The following is a 24,384-nucleotide window of genomic DNA, read 5'->3' as shown; positions in this document are numbered from 1 at the left end:
TAATGCTGGTAAAACATACTCATTAATCCTACAAAGAACTTTAAAAATTAATATAAATTTAGGATAAATTAATAATAAATCTTTACTAAAATAAGAAGATATTTTATAAGCACTTAAAATTCCCTGTGCCTTAAAAATCACCCCACCATCTTTGCCTTGTTTTCTCCATCTCCAGCTCTGCAGGATATTTGTCCAAGAACTTCGTAAGTAACTCTTGCCAGCCTTGCCGAATGCGATTTCCATACCATGCAGAAGTATACTCCCAGTAATATGGATACCACCCGGCAAACTCCCAATCAATGATACCAACGACTTGATCACCCCGCACCAAGATGTTGAAAGGGTTAAGGTCTCCATGAGTGAACACCGTTGGGGGCCAGGGACCGTCCTGTTTGGTAACCATTTCTTTTATCTCTTTCCAATCCTGATCCTCGACGCGATCTGGATGGTTGTCGGGCTCGAGATCTTCCCGTAGCCATCGATGGAAATCCTGGATTGTCTTGAAAGGCCCAAATCGGGGTCTTGAACGCGGTATACGGGAGTCGCGTAATGAGCCGCCGATGCAGCTCTCGACCCCAGCGCCAGTTGGTGGCACAAGAGCCCGTAGTTCCTGAAACATGTGCCGAAGCTGAGCGAAGATATTTGATAGATCGGCATCAGACAGAGCTTTCCAGGCCTCTGCGAGAGAAGTTCCACGAATGCGCTGCATAACTATGTATGCTCGGTCCTTATGTACGAACGAACAGTGAACAGTCGGGACAGGAATAGAAGTGTTGGCTGCTACGAATTGCATGGTAGCTGCTTCAGTGAGATGAACAAATGGCCCCTTCTTGACGATGAGGGATTTCGATATGGGTATACAAGGTCCATCGTAATTGTAGAAGCGCGCGGATGTTTTCAGGGCGATGAGTGTCATTAAGCGACGAGGGAATGTATTCTTGATGGCCAAGGAGAATGTTCCTTCATGTTGAGTAGCGGTTTGGTCAGGCGGAGGGACGTAGCCTGTTGTTGACATACTGGAGTCGAGTGAAGCGGAATCGCTGGCATTATTCGCTAAATTGATGAAGTCTGAGTGATCGCCTAACGTCCAACACTAGAAGCAATGAGCGTAGTAGGTAACAGGACGTACATTATCGGACTTGACATTCGTTGTGGAGATGGCAGTTGGATGACTGACGAATGGACTGTTAGCGGAAATTAAAAAACGTGGCATGTCTGCTGACTAAGAACGAACGCCCTGTAGCATTTACGCGTCTTCCGCGTCGCGACAGATTTCAGTGGAATTTCCGAATCCTTGGGCATATCATTCATTACACAGTGCCAAAGAGAAATCGGGAGTCAAGGTAATGAGACACGTGTTCATGGGACGATAGGCAGTTTCAATAGAGATCAGGTATTGCGCTAAATTGCTATAGAATACAAACAATGACTTCATTTCAACGTCTTCAGGCGCTTTTTCTAATTACAACAAGTCTTTAACTTTTTACTCCTCCTGAACCTTCTCTGTTGATCCAGAAGTAGGGAACTGATCAACCTTGGTGCTTGCAAACTTGCGCGCAGGAACCTTGTGCTCGAAGAGAAGATCGAGCTCACCATATGTTCGACCCTTGGGCTCAGGCAGACGGAAGAAGGCCCAGATAAAGATCAAAAGACACCATCCAGCCCAGAACAGACCAGTCTTGGCGCCCCAGTTCCACGAGTTTCGACCAAGCATACGGGGCATGAGAGTGTTGGTGACGAGACCGGCGATGTTGCTGAAGTTACGAGCCAACACGATGGTCTTGGCCTTGAGACGGGTGGAGGAGATCTCGGCGACGATGGTATAGGCGATAGGACCGATGGTCATGTCGTACACGAAGGTGTACACGACGAGCAAGCTACCAATGGCCCAGCCGGTTTGCTCAGTCTTCTTGGCGAAGCCGAGGGCTCCGACAGCGATGAGGATGAAGAAGAGAGATGCCATACCACAGATGTAGATATGGCGACGGCCGAAGCGAGACATGAGGAACCAGGATAGAACAACACCGATAGCGCCGACTGAGTATTGGATGACGTTGAAGTCGAGAGCTCGCTCGGGTGAAAGACCAGCTTCAAGGTAGAACTGAACGGCGTAACCCATGAGAGAGCTACCGCAGAGGGCCTGGGCAGTGTAGCTGATAGAAGCGACTTCAGTTCGGCGGAGATCGCTGCGCATGAAGCAATGCCAGTAGTTTGTTCCAGCAGAGTTCTCGATCTCCATCTGGTTGGTAGCCTTGAGAAGCTCAACCTGAGCATCAGCATCAAAGGGAACGTCGCACTGGGTAATAAGCGCAAGGATAGATCGCTTAGCATCCTCATATCGCTCCTTTCGCACAAGCCACCAAGGGGACTCGGGAGCGAAGAGAGTACCAAGCATGATGAACGGAGGCCAAGCCCACTGAAGAGCAAAGGGGATTCTGTAGGACCAATCACCACCCATGGTGCTGAACCCGCGAAGAACGCCTGCACCGATGAGTTGACCGATGACCCAGCAAAGGTTGACATATGCAGTAAGATACGGTCTCAGCACAACGGGCGCAACATCAGAAGCATATGCGAGAGTGAGAGTCTGGAAAATACCCCAAGGCAGACCGAGGAGGATGTTTCCAGCCAAGAGGACCTGAAGGTTTGGTGCAAAGAAGGGAAAGAAGATGAGTCCAATCATGAGAATCTGACTTGCCATCATGGTCTTCTTGTAACCGAAGGCATCAGATACCCAACCGTTGATGTAAAGACCGATGATCTGACCGCACATGCCACCAACTTGGATATAAGTCTGCCAATCGGCCGAGATAATAGGATTTCCGCTCGAGTCGACTTCGTTACCGAACTTCTGCTTGAATCTGGAGGTTGTCAGTTTCATGGTCGACGATTGTCGATACCAGGCTAACTGCAACTTACGCATCATAACCGTAGAAACTACCCAACAAACTTAGATCATAACCTTCCATGATGATAGCCGTTGAGAAAAGAAGGGAGAAGGCAATGGCTTTGGGATACAGGCGAAGTGCCTCGCGGATAGTGAGGGTGTGTTCGCGATCATTTGCCTCTCGCGCAGCAGGGCGCTCAACTTCGTCGAAGGCCATTTTGTCTGGATCGATGTGCTCAACCTGAGCGAGATCCTTTGGTGAAGACATGATGTCGTCCAAGATAAGAGATAATATGTAGGAGGATCCCTTGTATGGAGAGAAGAAGTGAGTGAAGCTGATGCTGGAAAACAAGAGAGGAAACCGGGGAATCTGGGGATTCTTATGCTAAAACTCCACAAACAACCCGTCTCTCTAGGTTGGGTTCACCCCCGGACTCCAAGAACAGTCTAGCCAAGCATGTCGGACCGACATACGTCTCAACGCGAGACTGAGCTCACCATCGCCAAGAGCTGAGCCTCGTGATAGCTTCAATCTCTCGAGATTCTCTATGTCGGACCGACATGATCTTCGATTTCTCGTCAGACCATGAATTTTAGAAGGAATTTTGTATGGGGAAACGGGTCATGAGATCGTGGAGTTTTGAGTCCTGTCGGTCCGATAAGGACTCACCCCGGATTTTCTACTCCAGGCCGGGGGGCCAATGCACGGGGTGATGATCTTTTCTCATGCTGGATTAGTCTAGTCGGACAAGACCGAGAAATTTGTATCCCCTGATTTGGGAGAAGACATCATTGACTTGCGATGGGAACTTGTTTCGCTATTGATGAGAGAGCTGAGCTTGGCGATGTTTTAACCTTATTTTTACGGCGTATTATGCTTATGTTAATTGAGCGGAGAGGGTGTCGGGGCGAGGACATTTCATCATCGATCATGGTTAACGTGACTTGGTGAATCATGGCGGTTCTTGATTGGCCAATGCAGTGCATGGCGAGGTCGTTTCAGGAAGCTAGCGATCGAGGCTACGGAACCAATTGATGCAACGCGATCCACCCTTTCACCCGATCGCGTGGATATTGTGGGATGGTCAAAGGTAATATTCGGTTAGAAGAGTGACAATAAGGTAACGGAAACCGAGACAGTTGTACAGGGGCATTCTGTTTGCTAATTGGCGTTGGTGGGCGCTGGTAGAATGTCCGTTTTAGGAAATTAGTCTGCCGAAGATCGGAGCATGGAACGTGGTCTCGCGACAGCTGAGCCGTTTTTATCCACAAGACCATGCGAAAATGTCATCATTAGGAGTTAAGCTTGATGAAGCAAAGATTTTGAGTACGGGAAGTTCCGAGATGGAAGTGAAGGCCAGGGATCACTACCATTGGAACTCTTTTGAAGAAAATGATGGGCGACTACCCTGCAGTGCCGGCAAGATTGAGGCAGATAGCACAGAAACGTTTAAACATTTTGCAAAGTCCTTTATGACGCGATTCAGACGGTTCTTTTACTCCTTTTTCTTTAACCATTAAGTTTCATCTTTATAATGATTACCCGTTTGTCTAATCATACTAGCCAATGATGCTATCTTACTCACCAACTTCGACCACTAACTTGGTACAACTAACACCTTGAGACATTTTTTCTAAAGCACTGTTGATAAAGTCCAAACCGTTTCCCACAACCGTTGGCTCGGGGCTAGGTCTAATGCTACCATTGGACAGGTGCTTTCTCAAATAAGTACCAATCCAGTACTTGAACTGCTCCAGTCTTTCCTCTTCAACCGTCGACGGCATCACAAAAATGACCTCGACTCCATCCACGTCTTGAGCGTCTGCTGGAATCCAAGGCGCCGACCCAATCTTGGCCGTTGTCTTGCCTTCTGCTGGACTCAGATCAACAAATTCCTTCAGCACAGCCTGACACAAAGAAAGTTGTCCGGTCGCGAGAAAGCAATGTCGAATGACTAGCCCATCTTCTTTTGCGGCGGAGACGATTGACTCGACAGCCTTTGGGTCTTTATAGTTGAACGCACGATCGGCACCAAGTGAGCGTATATACTCGTGGTTTGTTGGACCAGAAGTAGCATAGACGGCTGCGAAGGGAGACTTGGGATCCTGGCACATTAGACGAGCTGTTTGTACGCCCATGGTGCCGATGCTGGATGATGCGCCCCAGATTAGAAGCGCTTCTTTCTTCTCAACACGGTCATCATCTTGAGAGTCATCAGATGAAGCTTTGTCATCCATTCTGGGTATGCCCATCATATCCCATGCGCTAAGAGGGACTTGTACAGAAACAGGCAGAGTTGCAGCATGATTCCACGACATGTTCTGACCAGGAAGACGCACAGCATGCTGCCAAGGAACAAGACACCTCTCTTGAAAAGGGCCATAATCTGGAGCGCATCCTTTCCAAGCGGAAGCTGAATAGGCAGCGACTCGAGTGCCAGGTTGGAAGCCATCATCACCAACCGGAACGTTTTCGCCGAGGTCTAGTACCAAACCGGACATGTCGAAGCCAAGGACGGTGGGATACTCGGTTATGAAAAGACCTTGATCGCGCATGATGATGTCTGCTGGGTTGAGAGCGACGGACTTGACGGCGATGAGAAGCTCATCTGGCCCTGGTTTTGGAGTGGATCGGGGCTGTATTTGGAAGGGTTGGCCTTTACCTGGGCAAAGAGCGGCGAGATGAGTAGCCATTTTGACTTGTAATAGAGGTAAATCTGAGGAATGAACAGTAAAGGTGAAAGACTGTAAGATATCGGAAGGGAATGTCTTCTTTGTACCTGAATTACAGCATTCCTGTGAGGGTTTCCTCAAATCACATTGATCTCTTCGCGATAATACCCAGAAGTCTGGGGTCGCCAACCCGCCAATCAAATCACCGTGCATCCGCAGAACAGCTAGCGTGAGAGAGCCTCCAGCCAAGTTGAGGTTAGTGCATCGCGAAATAGATCGTACTCCAGATCCTCTCAACTCAGACTCAAATTCTCTCAATGATGACAACATTCTATAATTGCTGACAACTCATCAAGGGTTCCAGAAATGTCTTCTAATTCCGCGAATCAGGCATGCCAGAAGAAACCGGCGCGAAGGTCAAGATATGGCTGCCGAAATTGCAAGCTGAGAAAACTCAAGGTTTGGTATTGCCCTTCATTTGTGAGCCTCGACTGACTCTGCTTAGTGCGATGAAAGCAAACCTCGCTGTAAGAAATGCAGTTCATTCGGAGTACTCTGTAACTTCGGGCTGAACATACCTGATCTACATCCAATCACTTCCGACACAGTGAGGGCTATGGTTCGTTGCAAGCCATCGCCGCAAAGACCTGTCACAAGTGCTATATGGACATCTGATGAGTATTCGATCTACCAGCTGAATGCGAAGTGTCAGGACTTTGTGACGAGATATTATGCGAGAAGTCTTTTGACGCCTGATGGGAACATGATCGACGTCAATCGGAGGTTGTTCAAACTCGCCTTCACTGTAAGAGCCACGCGCCAGAGTGTGTCCAACTAACTTGAGCTAATTGGCACAGAACCCTTGCTTGATGCACGCCTCTCTGGCAGTAGCACTCACATACGATCGCTATCTAAAAACCTCAAGTTCTCCCAGGAGTCTAGAAGAATGCTACCACTGGTCCCAAAGCACAGCACTCTTCAACAAGAAGCTCCGAGAACCCGTCAAGACACAAGACAAAGACCCGATTTGGGGTACAGCAGCTGCTCTAGCCGTCTTGACGTTCTCATCACCAGATGCATACAGACCTGAAGACTCTTGGCCTTTAAAGACTGGTGATGATGACCTTGATTGGGCGTCCATGATCAGTGGAAAGATGTCGTTGTGGAATATGGTAGATCCTCTACGAAATGACAGTCTGTTTCGCGTTATGGCTGTGACTATTGCGCAGATGCAAGCGCCTTTGCCGGACGTAGGCAGAGATGGTATACCGACGGTGTTGGCTGCGGTTTGTCTTTTGAACGAGACATCTACGCCGGAGAATCCTTACTTCTACGCTGCGCATGCAGTTTCGCGTGTCCTTCATATACCGGATAGCGAGGTTACAACGGGCCAGACACAGCTGTTCACGCACAGAATTGACGGGGCCTTCAAGGAACTACTCCTTGCGAGGGACCCTGTTGCGTTGCTCTTGTTGTATGTATGGTATCGCAAGGCAGGACGAAGTATATGGTGGGTTGAGCTTCGAGCGAGGGTGGAATGTCCGGCGATTTGTCTATATCTGCAGCGCTATCACCCGGACGACGTTGCGGTGCATGCGCTGCTTCAGAGCGACATCACAATTAGATGAGGTATTGGAGCGCTGGCTCGGACGAGGTACGGGAGAGGTCGCGCGATCGACTGGACTTGTACATTTCTTGAGGCTCAAGACTTGCATCGTGAACGGCTGCGGCGCGACCGGCCGGTTGTGCGATGACGAGAGTCGGGCAAACTCTGGTAGACGGGACACGCGATGGGTTATGTGTTCCCAAGACTAGTGCTCGAAAGCGCGGCATTGGCGAGTGGCATCACAAGAACGCCAAACTCAATCGTGCTGGCTGAAGGCACAGCGCCGACCCTATTGCACAACAACCGTCGCGGTCCTTGACTCCTGTTGGCTTCATGTTCTCTCGATCGGTCGTGGCGCTCAGTGTGTTCTAGTCTCGTTCGGCATTGTCAGGCAACGAATGGGGATTGACACGGCGTCGATCTGGGGGGTTCGGTAGGGGCACGTTCGGTCAAAGGCTATGTTCGGGGGCGAGTGGAGCTGCGGGTGCTGTATCAGTGACAGTCCGGTTCGGAATCGCAGCGACAGCGCTGTTCATTGTCAATGGCATCGAGTAGAGCGGCTTGCTTGATGGTAGAGGGCATGGCGCGCTTTGCGACCGCCAAGGTCAAAGTGGGCGCGTTCTCAGTTCCGCGTTCGGGCTCCTTCTCCGGAATCTAGTAGGCCTTGCTTGTTGCGCAAACCGATCTGTAATATATGACATGAGAAATGGCCATAGCTAATGGCCCTCGGGGTGAGTGCCTGTCAATTGGCGCCTCTAGACCGTGAATTCTTCTCGACCCAAAATCGCTGAAATGTGTCACGTGCCGAATCATGTGAGACCAATAGCACTCTGAAGATGTCGGAGAATTTCGTCTATTTTACTTAGTCTATTGAATAGATTCTGAGGAATAGACCAACCTATTAATTACTAAAAGATCTAGAATATTAATATTAAGATCAAGTCTGGGAAGTTCTAAGTGCAACGGCTTGTCCCTAGAAATTCGTCGTAGAAGGCAGGTCGGTCAATCCCTCTAGTGATCAAGAACAACTCAATAATTCTCATAACTACAACAAAGAGAGAAGAAAATGATATACTCACGTTTCTAGGCTGACTGATACTTCTTCCGTTAATTCATGGCCTTTTAACTTAGCTTCGGGCGAGTTAAAGCGCCGCTATCTACAAATTCATTCACTGGATCTTCAAAGACCCATCCTTCAAGATCTGCTCCACAAACTCTCCAAAGTCCCTCAACAACTCTTCAGGCCTCTCCAGGGCAGCAAAATGACCTCCTCGCTCATGATCTCTCCAAAACACCAGATTTCCTGTAGTCTTCACCCAGCTTACGGGAATGGGAGCAAGCTCAAACGGGAACCAGCTATAACCCAGCGGCTTGCTGATCTGCCAGTTTGGGTGATCATGTGCACCGGGGTTCTCTGGGTTGAAACGCTGGCGGTACGGGTAGATTGAGGTTGGGAAACTGTCTGTCAGCCAGTATAGAGTCACCGAGGTCAAAATCTCCTCTAGCGGAGGATCTTCGTCACTCCAGGTGAGAAACTTCTCGCCAACCCAGGCGAGAAGCGCGAGAGGCGATGACGATAGGATGAGGCCGATGGTGCTTGGTCTGGTCGCGTGCATGAGTGCATAGGCAGAGCCCAGTTTATCAAAGTCCTTCGCGCGTTCGAGACCTTTCTTTTCTGCATCTGAGATCTCTCCCTGTGCGTCCGAGGGCTCGGGCATGATGCAGAAGTTGATGTGAGCGGCTATAAAAGAAAGCGCGTTAGCGATATTTCCCGTCAATGCCAGAAACTTGCATGATGATCACATACCTTTACACTCTTCATACATAGCCGCGAGCACACGAGAAACCCTGCTTCCAATATCTCCTCCTTGGGCAACATAGCCACTTCCAAAACCCAACTGAACCATGAGGCTGTTCACGATGCGGGCGACATCCTGAACACCGAAGTCCTTGTCCAGCGGCGGCTTGCTCGAGAAGGCATAACCAGGGAGAGACGGTACAATGACATGGTAAGGTAGCGTCTCCGGGGTGTAGCGCTCCTTGAAAATGGACAGGATCTTTAGAAACTCTAGAAAGCTACCGGGCCAGCCATGAAGCATCACCACAGGGACGGCGTCGGGCTTAGAGGAGAAGAGACCCGTGAAGTGGATTTGGAAGTCTCCCTTCTCGTCCTCGATGGGCACAGTCCAGTGGTTGAAGGAATTGATATGCTTTTCCGCAGCGCGCCTATTCCAAAGGTCAGCTCTCAGCACTGCAAATTTAGAGACAGAAGATAGAACATACCAGTCAAAGTCAATCCAAGCAGCTTTCGCATCAGTTAGCCACTGGTGACTGACGCCATAGTTGTGTTCTTGCTGCGTAGATTCGTAGGTCGGCGGCGCGATTCTTCCCAGCTTCACAAGCTGCTTGAGCTCATCGACCTTGTCGTCCGCGATGGAGACTTGGAAAGGCGTTGGCTGAACCAGAGCACCTGAAGGAATCTTTGCATAACCGTCTGACATTTTCAATGCCTGATTTACTTTTAAAGTAGGTATTATTATTTTTCTTGTTGTTAAAATCACTGCGCTTTGAGGGGTTTAAGAAGTGGGTGATTGATATGTAGTCTGTAGGGCGTGCCAGTCTTGCTGATAAATATGACCTCATTTTTGCAACCTAGCCTGAGCAGGGAACCTCGGGCGGACAAACAGTCGTAACCAAACCAGCTCACAACTAGCAATTCGTGATCAATAACGTTAGGCTTGGCAATGTATGCTTTGAAACTTTAGTCATTCATTGGAACATTATGAGATTCGACTTTTGGTCCATCTGTGGCCTAACAAAAGTTGCATTGAAACTAGCTTACATCAGCCCGCTCATGATGCTGTATTCTTGCTGCACGACCTCGCGTCAAGCTCTTGTCAATTTCCATGTTGTCCTGCATTATAAAGGGCCAATTATAACTATAATCTCCCCGAGGATAGTTCCAACCTCTAGCTACACTTACAACCCGATTGATCCCCATTGCCGACGAAAACCACCAAGACAGCCGCATATCTGGTTTCTTACGAATCAGCATATCAAGTTACTCCCTATATCTCTTGAAATTAAGGATAGAACAGTACTTACGCTGCGCTGCCTGCAAATATCTCTACTCGTTTTGCGTTTGTGATCAAACCCACGCTCAACGCAAATAGTATCGTAAACCCGCATATAGTACCAAGAATTGCTGGTGGTGACTTCACGTAGTAGAGACTACTTATCGAACCGACCAACAAGACCATCGCGAGCAAAACATTGACGAGGGCAACTGCTATCGTGATTGATCGTTCTTCAAAACGGCTAATTCGACGCCGGCCGTCCCTTGATAGTTCCTCCTGTTTCCAAAATCTTCGCATTAGTCAATTATTCTCAATTAACTGCAATAGTTAGAAAGGATGATGAAACGCACTCGACCTGGCCAGTAGGCCCGGAGTAATTTTGATAATGGGTCGACAGCTGCTGGCGTCTTGAGCGAAACGAGATCCTCCGCTTCATCCAGGTAATCCTTCCCTCTCCCACCTAGTATGGGATTCGGCTTTTGCCTGTCTCGTCGTAAAGGCCCTCCGTGGAGTTCGTTTCGAGCCACTTCAAGAGCCCTTGGGTCGGGGCCGTTGAGCTGAGAAATCTTGCTCTGTAGATCTAGCGCTTCGTCTATACGAGAGTAAGCAGATTCTTATAGTTGGGTCCATTTCACATACGATATTCTTTAATCTTGATACGAAGTTGATTCATCAACTCCAGGATCTCCCTCGCTTCTGGCTTCCCTGCCTCGGCCTGTTCGATCGTCATTTCCCATGTTTCTGCAGCCTGCTCAAATGCCGTGTCGTTGCTACCTTCAACTTTCTTATCCCAGGCTCTCAGTCTGCCTTCGATGCTTAATAATTCACATTGTAGATAAAGAAGATTTCGAGCGCTTATTTCTCCAAACTTTCGAAATAATAGGAGTTCTTGATCTCTGTCTGAAACGATCCAGGACGAAAGGGCTGCGAATCCAAGCGAGGGTCGAGTCAAAGCCTGACCTGCATTCATTTCGATATCGAGAATGTTACGCATAAGCTTTTGACTCACAGATACGCATGGATGCTTGAATAGAGCTTAAACCTCCAAGAAATCACAGTCAGAAACAGCGAAATGGACTAATCCGATATCGTTGGAAATTTGGGTGACAGCCTGATGCCTGCCACCTAATGATGACGTGTGAATGTACAATTTACAATTACACAATATCAGCTAGCATCTGTTTAAAGAAGATGATTGGCAGAAGGTTGAAAAAGCCCAACAAGAAGCCCAACAACGATGCGGTTTATGTCCAGCCACCGCCGCCCGACATGTAGCAATCGAATACCCTTAAGTCACCCCCTTCTGAGTTCCAGAAGAATTTCTCTTTCCTTTTCCTGTCCTTTTCTGAAACAAAATACTTTATCAGCGCATCGGCATTACTTACACCAAGCTCTTAAATTCTTCGCATTAACCCTCCCTGATTACCTAGAATAATTTCGGCAGTTTTCAGATGCATCGTTTATTCCTCTAATCCGCGCCGTCCCTATGGTCTCTTACTTCTGGCTTCCAGGGGACCCCTGGGTACGGAATGAAATGCCCCGCCCTAGCACGGTAGAGATAGATGATCAGGTGGATGATGCGAGCTCTGCCGTTGGGACAGAATATGGCAGTGCGCATTCTGATAACTTCAATCAAGAGGATCCACACCCTCTGCCAGAACAATTCATTCCTCCAGGGTCCAGTTCTACCCAAATATCCTCGGACCAATCACAACCTCCTCCAACTCGGTATGTCTTTTCAACATCACTCGTACGCTATCAGCTGCTGACTTTCATATAAGTTTCAATCCGGAGCAAATGAATGCTGAACCTCCATCTCACGCCTATAACAGCTCGGCTCCGTCAGCTTTTGGTCACTCGATAGCCAACAAAATGGAAGCATCAGCTGGCCAAAAACCCTCTGAAGTTGTTGCTGGCGAAAATCATAACCTCTTGAATGTACAGGTTTTCACGGAACATCTCGCACGGAGACGCTTCAACAATAAAAAAGAATATATACTATCCGTACCGCCCAACCATAATACCTCGACTCCGTCATATTCTGATGACTCGATAGACGATGAACGGGATCAATACAATCAATCTAGCTTCACTTCTGAGCAACTTTCCAAGCTTCTCCAACCCAAACTCTTCGTCAAAAAGAACGAAAAGGCTTTACTTCTGCCCGTCCTCAAAAGCTCGGCTCAGACCTATTCCAGTGGCTCGATGGAGTATAGGGTGAAAGCGTTGGTTGGCCCCGACAGATATCGAATCGATGCATTACCTGATACTGGCGCCAAACGTAACTTCGTTTCCCAGCAGCTTGTCGTGAAGCTTGGACTCGTACCCAAAGTCAGCACAAAAGAAAAGTTCCGGCTACCTACGGGGGCAACAATCAAGTCTTACGGCACAGTAGATGTCCCTTTCACTTTCTTAGGAGAATCAGAGCAACACTTGCTTGACTGTTGTATCCTCCCCAAATGCACTCAAGATCTCATCCTGTGTCAAGCTTTTCTCAAAGCTACGGGTACTCTGACCAAATTCACTCACCGTATCACAAAATCGTTGAGAAAGTTTACCTCTCGTCTTAGGTTTAATCTTATCGAGAACGATACCTGTTGTCTGCAGGGAAGGTTTGATGACATACCTTCACTTGCTCTGGCCGACACAGGCTGCGACGCAATGTTGATATCAACAAACTTTGCTAAGCGACACTCCCTGGAAATTGATCGGGATGTGGAGCACAGGCGCATCATTGAATACGCCGATGGTTCTCTGGATATCACTGCTGGTATCGTTCACAGTACTACTTGGCAGTTCCGCAGTTCGTGGGACAAGATCCACTGTAACTTTTATGTACTTGATGGTCTCAAAGCAGATATCATATTGAGCAGTCATTTCATTTTTGAACACGACGTATTTTCGCAATACGAGCTTGATGTGGTCGATAATAGTCTTGTTCCGGAACAAGACTTTGGAGATCTTTACAACATTCGGCTAATCAGTCACTATAGCTCTGCGCTGCAGTACCTTGAGACTTCTTCCATCGCCGACAGTAAGACTAGTACAGCTTCAACAGCTTAGGAACGGAATGCTAATACCGGATGGTAGTGAATTCACCCGGTTCTTTCAGCCCGGAGGCAATCAAAGCTGAGAGGGTTCGACGTGATCTGATTCGAGACGCGATCAACGCTCTTCCCCTGGACCAACAGGATCAGGCTCGCATTGATGAGAGAAACAGGCAAGAAATATGGGACGGCTACCGGAAAAGACATTTCGAGAGAGAAGGGGGAATCACGGATTCCACTCAGCAGGTTCTGGTTGTTCGAAAACAACGCTGGTGGGATAAAGGGATGGTCTGGAGACGATTGAGAAGGAGATTGACCAAGTGATTAGAAGTCGGTGGTATGATGATGAAGACGTGGAGCATTTAGCCTGGCAAGTTATCCTGGCTATCAGAGTAGGTGGCTTGAGCTCTTTTTCCTTTTCTTGAAAATTTGTTCAATTTTTCCTCCTCATATGCTTCTTGCAAATTTGAAGTTTTTATTTCTCAGTAGCAATCTCAATGTTGGTGAATTCCTGTCGAAAACTTGGCACAAATGAGCGATACCAACACCTTGGCGCGCATGATAGATACACATTCCAAAGAATCTCCGGGTCATCAACCTGTCTGCTCACCTTTCCTTGGTGCAATTCATCAACAGGCTTGAAATAACTGCGCCGCATTCCCCACCAAGTTTTCATTTAGCATGTTGGTTCTTGCGCAACTGCGCCGCTGGGCATGTCCCACTATTGGGTCGCATAGAGACATCCCCGCCCCGTTGGAGGATCTCACTCGCAAGCCTGGGGTAATTGACAACGAAGCATGTGGCACGAATCTCCGGGGAAGTCTGTGTCACATCAAACGTTGTAGTGCAGCATAAGTGATCAACGTTTTCGGTCCTACTAGACGCCAAGAGATCGAGAATGGATAGTTGCTTGCGCGAAGGATCAACTCCACAGATTTTTGGTATGGCAGTTGAAGATCTATTTGTTGATCTTTCGGGTATGGGGTGCCGAAACGTTGGGAAAGTGGGCAAACTTGATCACTTACCCGGAACTACGGGTACGAATCCGCTCTACTAGCTGATCAAATACTGAAAGAACCTTTCAGATATGCTCATTATTACCCCAGAGGTAGCTAAACCTGAACGGACGTTTCATTTGAACAAGACGTATTACCTACCCTGCACATATTGATTCAATCTGCTAAACCTGGTGTTCTCAAGATAGCTGGCCATTTTCAGAAAGTGTCAACAGTCTCAACAAACTAGACAGGGAACCCATGATGGATCAATACGACGTTTCTCCATAATCATAGCTTGGGCTTGTTGTATCGTGCATTTGCTCCGAGCTGTCAAGATCCCTTGAGGCTCAAACTTGCATGAAGCCCAGCTTGACAGCTTGTACCGTTAAAGTCACCTTGCGTTGTCATCTCAGGCCATATTTGATCTCGTATGGTCCTTTGACAAAAATGCAGCTTCGCTAGGTCAATCTTACAGAATTAAAAATTAGTCTAAGCGGCTAGAAACATCGCCTTTCGGCGGTATAACATCCCCAATATCCTGTCGCCTAAAAGTTTGGCACGGTCAAAGCTGAACAGCTGTCGAGCTAAGAGCCCAATATTCACATACCCCTTACATAACTTATTTCACGTTGAAATACAATTTTCTTCGTCTTTCGGTCCTTTCTGAAGCGAGCAACCTCTTGTGTTTCCTGAATCTCAAGATCTCCATCTGCCAAGTGCGGGGGCAAGATTCAGGAACCCCAAAGCCAATCTTGGCTTGCAAAAACCATGAACCCAACCAAAAACATCATGTACGCGTACCAACAGAGATAAACATCACAATAAACGCACAGGCACGGCCCAAACCCTCGGATTCAGCATCGAGTTTCGGTTTGAAGCCTTGGCGATGCAAGATGCAACAACGGAAAGGTTAAGCGACAGACACTTTGGGGGCTCCAACCCCAATATGCCATCAAAAGGCGGCGCGGACTTGGCCCAAACGGTTGGAGAGCGCATGGAACTCGACCGAGATGCCGAGGATCAGCCAGGGTTGCATTGAAGACAATTTCAGGGCGCAATGAGCTGGGCAAGATCAGACGAGTTTCAGTATTATGCCCTTGCTTAATTCTTTATCCTCACGAGGCTCAATGTCACTATGAGTAAATTTGCGATGCCGCTGATAACGGCAGTCATTCCGGCATTTGCTAATAGCTTTGCTGGAACGCGGACAAACCGTGAGGAGAAAGCGTACGATGCTTTGTCGTGGCTTGCATAAGCCAAGATAGCTCGCGTCTTTTCTATGCGCTTGGACCTCCTTTAAAATAAGCTTGTGCAGAAAAAATGGGGGGCAAACTTTGGGGTTGCCCGCTGTGGGGAAGGAAATCTTCAGTGACACAACCTTGACGACAGAAAAGGGAACGTCGAACGGGGGCTCAGGGAGTTGCTATTGGTTCACAGCCAACCCCTGTCGTGCTGTTGTCTGAGCCTTTGATCTGAGTGTAGCCTGGGAGCTGAGGAGCTGGGAAGAACTCTTCGGCGAACCGACGTCGTATCAAGTCATGCGGAGGGAAAACAAAAAGCATCGACCGTTTTTCGGCTCTGACTGCGAATTTCTCCATTATTTTAGTCGAGATGGTGCCTCATGACTCAGTCGAGGGAGCTGAGAGCTCAACCTGGTCTAGACTCACGGGCCAAGAGAGTCAGACACGGAGAATCGGCCAATGGGATATGGCACGGCATTTGCCGCGCCGTCGCATGAAGGAGGTTAGCCGAGGCCTTTTGTGACCATAGCAGTCTGCCAGGGAATGGGGTTGTTGAGATGCAGCATGCAACCCATCAGTGAGGAGACAGTACAGTTTCTTCATCATATGGGGATTAAGCATCAACATGTTTCCCATTACACAAGATGGAATAGACTTTGACAGATCAAATACCCATCTCATCTGTCAACCTCGTGTTATTTCGTACCCCAGAAATGGACCCCGAGTCCGCGTGGGAACCCCCATGGGGACACCCAAACGTTAATAACAGCTTAACCTTAATCAACCCCATAAAACTACCCGTTTCAGTGCCATTCACTCGGACTTCTCTCCGCCGAATAGCCAAGAAAACAGGACATTCGATCCTGGATCAGGAATGGCTCGTTACTTCGGGGTATCGACACCGAAGTCATTTCGTTGCAATGCGGGGAAGATAGACTGATTGACCAGTCCCCCGTGGGGAAGTACCACCGAGAAATCCCTGTTTGATCATCGGACTGGTGTGCGGAGTCTTTATATTTATCCTGATATCCTCCCCCGTTATTTTCCCCAGATCTGCATTGAGCACTCTCTCTCCTTCTCCTTCATCACTTTTCTCTAGTATCCCCTCGACCGACAATGGCGCCCTCGAAGGAACCAGCCCACGTGGAGGACGGGCAGAAAGCCCCCGTTCATCACACAGAGTTCTCCGGCTACAACTCCCAAGTCGAGCTCATCGAGGCTGCCGTGGCAGCCAGTGATGCAGAGTGTCTCCTCCCCAAGAAGGAGCTCTTCTCGCGATACTGGCCCGCCGTGACGTTCAGTATGCTCCTGAGTGTTGCTTTGGTCATGGAGGGTATGGATGTTGGTCTCATCAACAACTTCTTCGCCCATCCTGCTTATCTCAAGCGTTTCGGTTGGCCTGATGCCAATGGCGACCAGCATATTTCTACGAAGTGGCAGGGTGCTATTGGTGCTGGAAATAACTGTGGTTCTATTATCGGTCTTTTGATCAATGGTTATCTGCAATCCCGATTCGGCTCTCGACGAGTTTACATGGTATGTCATTTCTCATCGCGTCTCGTTCGAACTTAGCTAATCTCATTAGTTCGCCATGTCTCTCATGGCCTGCACCATCTTCGTCCTCTTCTTCGCCGTCAACGTCGAAATGCTCCTCGTCGGTAACCTCCTCTGCGGTATCCCCTGGGGTATCTTCCAGACCCTTACCACCGCCTACGCCGCCGAGATCTGCCCCGCTGCCCTCCGTGGCTACCTCACCGCCTGGGTCTCCATGTGCTGGGGTGCCGGAAGTTTCCTCGCCACCGGTGTCCTCCGTGGCTCACTCGATCTCAAGGGCGACGCTGGATGGCGAGTCCCCTACGGTCTTCAGTGGATGTGGATTCCTCCTTTGATCACCGTCGCTTTCTTCGCCCCCGAGTCTCCCTGGTACCTCGTCCGTCGCGGTAAGCTCGAGGCTGCTGAGCATGCTCTTCGTCGTCTTGCTCGCAAGGGCCACTACACTGATGAGTCTATGGCTCAGACTCTTGCTCTCATGAAGCATACCAACGAGATGGAGAAGGTTGAGGCTGAGGCTGCTAGCTTCAAGGACTGTTTCAGGGGAACTAACCTTCGCCGAACTGGTATTGTCTGTATGGCTTGGGTCATTCAGATTCTCAACGGTCAATCCATCACCAGTTTCGCCGCTATCATGCTTAAGTCCATTGGTATGAGCGCTACCATGGCTTTCAACTACAACATGATCATCCAGTCCGTCAACATCATCGCCACCGGTATTGCCATCTGCCTCATGGGTAGGATCGGACGTCGAACATTTTACTTCTACGGTTCATCTGGTATCGGTGCCTGCATGTTGATCATTGGTATCCTCGGCTTTGTTCCCAAGGTTGACAGTGTCGCCATCGTCACAGCCGCCTTCCTTGTTGTCGTCCAGTGCATCTTCAAGGTCTCTCTTGGTCCTACCACTTACGTCGTCGTTGCTGAGACTGCCTCCAACCGTGTTCGCGCTCAGACCATTGTCATCGGTCGTGCTGTCTACGTCTGTGGTCAGATCATCGTCCAGCAGCTCAACCCCCGTATGCTCAACTCCAGCAGTGATGCTTGGAACTGGGGAGCCAAGACCGGAATGTTCTACTTTGGTCTCTGCTTTATCTGGGCTGTTTGGATCTTCTTCTTCCTGCCTGAGACCATGAACCGTAGCTTTGCCGATCTTGACTACCTCTTCCAGAAGAAGGTCAACGCTCGCAAGTTCACTTCCACTCCTGTTGACTGTAAGTTATCCGTTATATCTCCTATTGAATCATCACTAATCGTGGAACAGTGTTCGAGATTGTCGGACCCGACAGGACTGCCGATAAGCTTCAGGGCGTTGATGTTGTCACTCCTGTCAACACTAACACTGCTGCTGCCGAGATTGAGGGAACCAAGAAGCTTTAATTATTTGATGATACTTTGAGTTGATGTAATGGATATTTGGTGATGATTGGAATGACTAGCAAGCGACGTTGATGCATGGGTCCAGCCTATAGTGTTATTCTAGTACCTAACAAGACTTTGGACACCCAACATACCACGCAATTGGCCTTCATGATATGTAATATCTGTGATATAATGATAATGGGTTCGCCTAACTAAGGTATTTGACTTTTCGTCTCTTCTCTAAACTGCCACGGTGCGGCATCTCAGACTGGCTGATCTGCTTCGTTCCCGTACGTTCCGTGATTCGCCACTTTGGCGGGATGCAGACAAACAGACAGGATTTGCTCCTAAGTGCCGTATCACTGGTCACAGTGTCTGAATGATCTTTTACTCTTCAGTGAATACTTTCAGTGCCGATTCGGCGAGATGACCAGGTACAAAACTGGTGCAAGCAAGCCGGAGGCATGCAGCTCCATCGTTCAGTAGGCGAACGGACCATGTTCTTTTGCAGCACGAATATGAAGTGATGAAGGATTAATTGAACTCCAGCGGAAATTAGTCCGTGATTGAAACTATAGTAGAGTTCCGGGGCTTCTGCGGTTCCTCTAGCCGGTGAGGTGAGCTGCGAGAGTAAGTAGAGGGAGGACCACTGCGATCAGGGCCATTGGCCCACATTTGAGAAGATCATCCTAAGAGCTACATAAACTTAGACTAAAGATTGATGAGTTTATTGGGTAAGATATTTAAAGTCTCATAAGTAATTTGCCTAAGCACTATGAGTGGCTATGCCTACCTGAAGTGTGTTTTTGAGATGTGTTATCCAGAGTTGTTGTGGCCGAAAGCTGACGCCTAAATCGCGTGCCCTACCTGTTATTATTAGTTTGTGTAAACCTTGCAAATTCTCAGCGAGACAGATTATGAATTGTTGAGTTAAACTTTAGGAAGAAGGTTTTGATATCCAAACACACACGTTGCGTTTTGAGAGTCCACGAAGTGATGAAACTTTAACGCTACAGGGTTTTTGCATTCTTATAAGGTCTTGATACCTTCTCTTGCTTTCTACTTTTCTTTCTCATCACTATCAACTCGATTTCACACTGCCAATCAAGCGTCCGCCCCTGGAGGTCCAGTCAAAATGACAGCCTTCCTCGACGTGGTTTCGGATGGCTTTGCCATAGAGGATTATATAGAGGGGCAACGCGCGTTGGACTTGCGCACGCCATGGGATAAAACGCCGAAAGAAATCGAGATGGACCACGAATCACAGATGGAGAGACATATTGGAAGCGAGCCATTGATCCCAACTCAAGGCACTGAGCTTGCTCAGTATCTAGGACCACAAAAGGATCAACTGGCTTCTAGCCAGTGCGAACATTCGATGTTCCAAAGAGTCCCTGATGAGATCCTCTTGATGATCGTCTCCAACATATCAGACCCAAGCGACAAACCATCCCTCTTCGCCTTCTACGCCCTGCGTCAGGTCTCTCGTCGGTTTAGACGCTTCTTGAAAGCGGAAGATTTTATCTACCACCCTTTCTCCCATAGCGGATGTTGCCAACAGTGTTCAGATGGTTACAGAAACAGACATACGATGCCAATCTGTCCACCGGCTGGTCACCATTGCTTCGAGTATAAGTCAGTTGGAGAAGCGAAGATCATGGCAGGGGCAGTGCGGATCAAGGGAAGATGGGAGGCTGGAGGATTTGGAGACTTCATTAGGAGTTACACCACATGCAAAAACTGCCAGGAAAACCGGGAGGAGAGGATAAAGGCCGGATATTCGACGGCTTGCAAATTTTCAGCTTGTCATTCTCACGACTTCCTCCATTGTCACTCCTGCAAAGTGGATCACCCTTCTGCTTGTTTTTCCCAGGATCAAGCAGATTTGACGAATGGACGAGTTTGCATTGCAACTGAGGGCTTCATTCGAGTTTGTGACCACATAACACTCACCCGGGCTGATATACGAATTCTTCTCCCTAGCGAAGTACCTGAAGACAAGCCGTTGTTCCTGACCAGTTGTGAACATCCCGATCACAAGACACCCTGTAGCTCCAGCGTCGATACTACCGACCAGTCTCCACGAGTCTTTGCCACAAACTATAGCGGATATGGGATTATGTTGCATATTCTATGGCAAGGGCATTCGGGTAGCGATCCATCTATCCTCCACCAAAGTGGCTATTTGCATCGACACAAACTCAACGAGTCACTCAAAAAGATCCGGCAGAAAGGGGGACGTCATCTACTACCACAAAGTGGCACCAATACTCTCCCTGAATGGAATGCAATCTCCGAGATCGACCGCTCTGAAGTTGTATCAACAGAGGAAGATCTTATCAAGCTTCGTGGTGGCTGGGGCTATATGAATCGCGAACGCCGACACGATTTGACTCATCTCGGCCCTGAGAGGATAGCATGCGGTCACTGCAAGAACGACAAGAGCTGCATTGTCGTCAATTACCATAGCAAGATACGCTTTACGGATGGGGGTTTTCACGGGCCGCCTCACGAATGGTTCCATGCCATTGACAGGAAGTCATATGTCTACAATGGAACTGTTGGCGTGCCTGAGACCTGCCATGATGACGGATGTCGCAACTACTATAAGGGCAAAGATGACCAGGTTGATCAGTGGTCACAAATGGTCAATTGGTTCTGCGAAATTGGCGACAATCATTCTGGGGACAGGAGCTGTACGTTCGCGGACAAACCGAAGCAGCCTTATGAGGACGGTAGACCGGCTTTTACGCCATGGGATCTTTATAAGGTTAAGGGGTCGGAAGAAGCTCTAGCCCCAAGTGCATCCCCCATCTGCTTTTATTTGAATAGGTTAACGACGGGGATACTTGGGTCCTTTGATCGGGAACATTGGCGAACTGGAAGGGCTCAGTTCTCAGCCGATTGAACCAGACTTTGAACGTACATTTAGAATTCGTCGCAACGATAACTATTCTTGTATTCATAAGTCGTGTCAGGACACCAAAAGGGTATCTAGCCAAATCTTGATAAGAAATGATGAAGGTCCATAGCTGACGCTCGAGATTCCCCAATTATTCCTCAGGCTTTTGACCGTATACAGTAGTTCTGCGAAGATACATGTTAGCTTGAGAGAAAATTATATCAATTTTGCGGAAAACGTACACCAAGACGTATGAGTGAAGCTTTGGGTTCAACAGCTCTTTACGCATCTCCACCAGGAAGACCTGCGCTTTTTCGTATTCCCACTGGTGGTTTAAATGTCAGCTCACTACACGCAGTCTTTGCAGGAAAGAATATCTGAAACGTACTCCTAGAAGCTCCGTCAAGCTGCGGATTGAGAAGCCTTCCAATCCTTGCAGCAGAAACTGCCGGTTCCATGCACCCCACTGTTTGAGGTCCTTATCTTTTGCCCACGTGCCGATAGGAACTTTGACCTTCTTCTCGGTGATGTTCTTCAGTCCGGCCTTCTCGAATTCATCGGCGGGATTCCAGAAGAAGGGATTGCCGATCTTTTCTCCTACTTGCTCAAAGATCTTGACCCAAGTTTTGAGCGGAGATTCGGGGCTCATGGTGTCGTCGTCAGCTCGAGCGTCTCCCCAGAGTTCAACATGCTCGATCCAGCCTCCGGGTTTGAGATGTCTGTAGCCAAATTAGAAACGCTTACCAAAGACGAAATAGAGGATGCAATGCACCTTTGAGCCTTCTTGAGAAGTTCAGTCCAATCCGGGACAGTTCCAGTCATGTAACGAATGTGAATAAAGTCAAACTTATTCTCGGGAAACGTCCATTCTTTATTAATATCGTCAACTTCAAATCTGCAGTTAGGTGGGATGAAGTTTGGTTGGATTGGCGAGAGATCAACACCAATGACTTCAGCTGATGGGTGCAGGTCTGCCATATCACTGGTATTATCAGCTCAATTGGGGATATCCTCGTAGGATTATGATGACTCACATGGCCCAAATACCGGTGCCACAGCCAACATCAAGCACATTCTAAAGAGAATCAGTAAATGGAGATCAAATTGGATAAGAAGAGACAAACCTGCGGATTCTTGCCGATCGGCGCTTCGTATAGCTTGCCATCGAGGACTACCCGAAACAACTCATGACTAAGATCTGTTAGATAGGAATGAGACTAATAGGCTTTAGAAATGAGACTTACATCAAATCTTCAGCCTCTTGTTGGCGATCGTCATTCGCTCCCCTAATCGTGTGAGTACTTTTAATACCTTGTGGATTCTGAAGCTCACCAGTAGGTTCCATCGCCATATGCATGGAAGCGTCTGCCATGAACCCACTTGTAGTTCAAAATGGAAGAGCGCAGGGACTCAGTATCAGTAACATCCGTTCTGGGCCATATTAGCGAAGCCTACCCCGGTGTCAGTGCATGCATCTTACGACAAAGAATACGCAGAGTCAGAATCAGTATCCTGAAAGAGTACATCAGCAGGGCAGTAGAACTACAGAAAAGGTCTGAACTGACAGGCTGAATGAATCCATCCCGTGCCTGCGCCGCGGGGGCTTCAGCTGCCTCCACTGCCCCAGGAGGAGACTGAGGAGACTTTGGTGATTTCGCAGGGGACTTTGGCGAAGACATCGTGGTGTAAGCGAAAAAGCCAAGAGATCTGACAGGTAAACTCTGTTGGCCTCAGTCTGACTGCAGCTTGCAGAAAGGTAAAACGGTTTGTGACAGGAAAAAAACTCAGATGGCGGTCAAATTATTTATCTCGCATTGCCTGACTCCCCCACCTATTTCATGCATGGGTGAAGTGTTCTGTGGGGAGGAGGTACATTGTGAATGGGCCATGAGAGTTTCGATGCAACCCTGCCTTTACGAAGATCTTATCCATTTTCATCACGAACACCGTATCGTTTAAGTGTTTACATGGAACCTGGAAGATAAGCAACAAGTGACTTGGAAACAGAACATCAACGAATCTTCTTACTAATGTGTATGCGAATCTGATGTATTTAAGCAAGTTTTTACTAAATCGAAGGACTGGTCCAAGTCCAGATATCTTTTACGATGAGAACATGGGTAACCTATGGCTATGACTCTCGTAAGTCTTGGTCTCTGAGGATCGATTATGAATTTGCACGATCGTTTGGCTCTGAATATATAAAGCTCTTCAAACGTTTCTGAAGTCTCATATGCGTAAGATATTCCTGGGCGTACGGCGCATTGGACACTGGTACCTGGATCGATGAAGAGTAACTTAATCTTGGCGTCAAAAGGCGGAGTAGTTATCACACATGTTTGCCTTCTATTGTACCTAGAAGGACTGCTTAGTGCTTATAAATTCGTGAAGATTCGTAAACCTACCTGCTTTATCCTCATTTGCCTGTGCTTCTGAATCCGAAATGCTGGATTCATTATATATTTCCTCATTAGAGCAACTCAATTTACCCTCGGGCTGTTATGTTTGGGATATCGCAGAACAATATCCTTCGTCATCTTTTTGTAGTTGGTCAGTGTATGCAGCTTCAAGTGAGTGAATATGCATACCTGATTCATCGTCATCAGTTTCGTCAGAGTCCCAATCATCACTATCTGTTTCGGCGCCTGAATCGTGATAGTAATGATCTTCTGCTGGTCAGTAATTGTATTTAAGCGAAATGATTTGCATACCTAAGTGGTGTAGTTCCTCTATTATGCCACAGAGGATTGTTTCATAGTAGCCAGAAATGATGGTGAATATGAACAGAGTGGTGAACCAGATAACATATAACAATACCATGGTGAAGTCGAATGGATCTTCACAGAGAACTGGTACTCTAATTTTGTGAGGCTGGGCTGTTGTAAAAGCGAGGCGAGCAGAATAGAACCGAATGGGTAAGGGCAATATGGAGAGAAATGTAGGTCTTGGTTCACCTGGAGAAGTTCAACTTATCAACGTTCTTCGGCTATGAAGAAAAACTTTCCCCTGGGTTTATTTCTAAGAAAGAAAACCTTTATGA

At 48.0% G+C, this 24,384-nt stretch overlaps 9 protein-coding genes across 9 annotated transcripts; 4 read left to right on the top strand and 5 right to left on the bottom strand.

Moving 5' to 3' along the window:
* Positions 1 to 121: 121 nt before the first annotated feature.
* On the bottom strand, positions 122 to 1,155 carry BKA55DRAFT_561960 (kinase-like domain-containing protein). Its single transcript, XM_046192204.1, has one exon. The coding sequence runs from the start codon at positions 1,013 to 1,015 to the stop codon at positions 131 to 133; it is 885 nt and encodes a 294-aa protein (XP_046051741.1). The 5' UTR covers positions 1,016 to 1,155; the 3' UTR covers positions 122 to 130.
* Positions 1,156 to 1,483: 328 nt separating this feature from the next.
* On the bottom strand, positions 1,484 to 3,155 carry BKA55DRAFT_536736 (general substrate transporter; the record flags this gene model as incomplete). The annotated part of the gene is made up of 2 exons (XM_046189859.1): positions 1,484 to 2,861; positions 2,920 to 3,155. 2 exons carry the CDS (start codon positions 3,153 to 3,155, stop codon positions 1,484 to 1,486), a joined length of 1,614 nt encoding a protein of 537 aa, XP_046051740.1.
* A 1,276-nt stretch (positions 3,156 to 4,431) lies between these two features.
* BKA55DRAFT_295106 (chaperonin 10-like protein) lies at positions 4,432 to 6,160 on the bottom strand. Its single transcript, XM_046185573.1, has 2 exons — positions 6,139 to 6,160; positions 4,432 to 6,032 (listed from the first exon to the last, which is right to left on the bottom strand). Exon 2 carries the CDS (start codon positions 5,888 to 5,890, stop codon positions 4,466 to 4,468), a length of 1,425 nt encoding a protein of 474 aa, XP_046051739.1. The 5' UTR covers positions 5,891 to 6,032; positions 6,139 to 6,160; the 3' UTR covers positions 4,432 to 4,465.
* On the top strand, positions 5,953 to 7,188 carry BKA55DRAFT_536734 (uncharacterized protein; the record flags this gene model as incomplete). Its single annotated transcript, XM_046189858.1, has 3 exons — positions 5,953 to 6,024; positions 6,066 to 6,365; positions 6,418 to 7,188. The coding sequence occupies 3 exons, from the start codon at positions 5,953 to 5,955 to the stop codon at positions 7,186 to 7,188; spliced, it is 1,143 nt and encodes a 380-aa protein (XP_046051738.1).
* An 876-nt stretch (positions 7,189 to 8,064) lies between these two features.
* Positions 8,065 to 11,213, bottom strand: BKA55DRAFT_661792 (Alpha/Beta hydrolase protein; the record flags this gene model as incomplete). The annotated part of the gene is made up of 9 exons (XM_046197591.1): positions 8,065 to 8,907; positions 8,974 to 9,392; positions 9,450 to 9,676; positions 9,874 to 9,917; positions 10,150 to 10,199; positions 10,272 to 10,519; positions 10,594 to 10,835; positions 10,883 to 11,046; positions 11,113 to 11,213. The coding sequence occupies 9 exons, from the start codon at positions 11,211 to 11,213 to the stop codon at positions 8,336 to 8,338; spliced, it is 2,067 nt and encodes a 688-aa protein (XP_046051737.1). The 3' UTR covers positions 8,065 to 8,335.
* Positions 11,214 to 11,777: 564 nt separating this feature from the next.
* BKA55DRAFT_687316 (uncharacterized protein) lies at positions 11,778 to 13,614 on the top strand (the record flags this gene model as incomplete). Its single annotated transcript, XM_046199050.1, has 3 exons — positions 11,778 to 11,971; positions 12,025 to 13,277; positions 13,334 to 13,614. The coding sequence occupies 3 exons, from the start codon at positions 11,778 to 11,780 to the stop codon at positions 13,612 to 13,614; spliced, it is 1,728 nt and encodes a 575-aa protein (XP_046051736.1).
* A 3,031-nt stretch (positions 13,615 to 16,645) lies between these two features.
* Positions 16,646 to 18,460, top strand: BKA55DRAFT_505425 (uncharacterized protein; the record flags this gene model as incomplete). The annotated part of the gene is made up of 3 exons (XM_046187184.1): positions 16,646 to 17,065; positions 17,115 to 18,294; positions 18,345 to 18,460. The coding sequence occupies 3 exons, from the start codon at positions 16,646 to 16,648 to the stop codon at positions 18,458 to 18,460; spliced, it is 1,716 nt and encodes a 571-aa protein (XP_046051735.1).
* Positions 18,461 to 19,577: 1,117 nt separating this feature from the next.
* On the top strand, positions 19,578 to 21,350 carry BKA55DRAFT_723881 (uncharacterized protein; the record flags this gene model as incomplete). Its single annotated transcript, XM_046201059.1, has 3 exons — positions 19,578 to 19,922; positions 20,011 to 20,163; positions 20,520 to 21,350. The coding sequence occupies 3 exons, from the start codon at positions 19,578 to 19,580 to the stop codon at positions 21,348 to 21,350; spliced, it is 1,329 nt and encodes a 442-aa protein (XP_046051734.1).
* Positions 21,234 to 23,175, bottom strand: BKA55DRAFT_609837 (S-adenosyl-L-methionine-dependent methyltransferase). The gene is made up of 11 exons (XM_046196640.1): positions 22,910 to 23,175; positions 22,825 to 22,856; positions 22,677 to 22,775; positions 22,589 to 22,630; positions 22,469 to 22,535; positions 22,379 to 22,419; positions 22,117 to 22,326; positions 21,733 to 22,063; positions 21,587 to 21,669; positions 21,369 to 21,529; positions 21,234 to 21,321 (listed from the first exon to the last, which is right to left on the bottom strand). The coding sequence occupies exons 1-10, from the start codon at positions 23,021 to 23,023 to the stop codon at positions 21,496 to 21,498; spliced, it is 1,053 nt and encodes a 350-aa protein (XP_046051733.1). The 5' UTR covers positions 23,024 to 23,175; the 3' UTR covers positions 21,234 to 21,321; positions 21,369 to 21,495.
* Between the last annotated feature and the right edge of the window lie 1,209 nt (positions 23,176 to 24,384).

The sequence above is a fragment of the Fusarium redolens genome (genome assembly GCF_020744475.1).
Source record: "Fusarium redolens strain MPI-CAGE-AT-0023 chromosome Unknown BKA55scaffold_5, whole genome shotgun sequence".
In the NCBI taxonomy this organism is placed as follows: Eukaryota; Fungi; Ascomycota; class Sordariomycetes; order Hypocreales; family Nectriaceae; genus Fusarium; species Fusarium redolens.
Note: the sequence above shows the minus strand (reverse complement) of the source record. Positions and strands in the feature narration are given on the sequence as shown.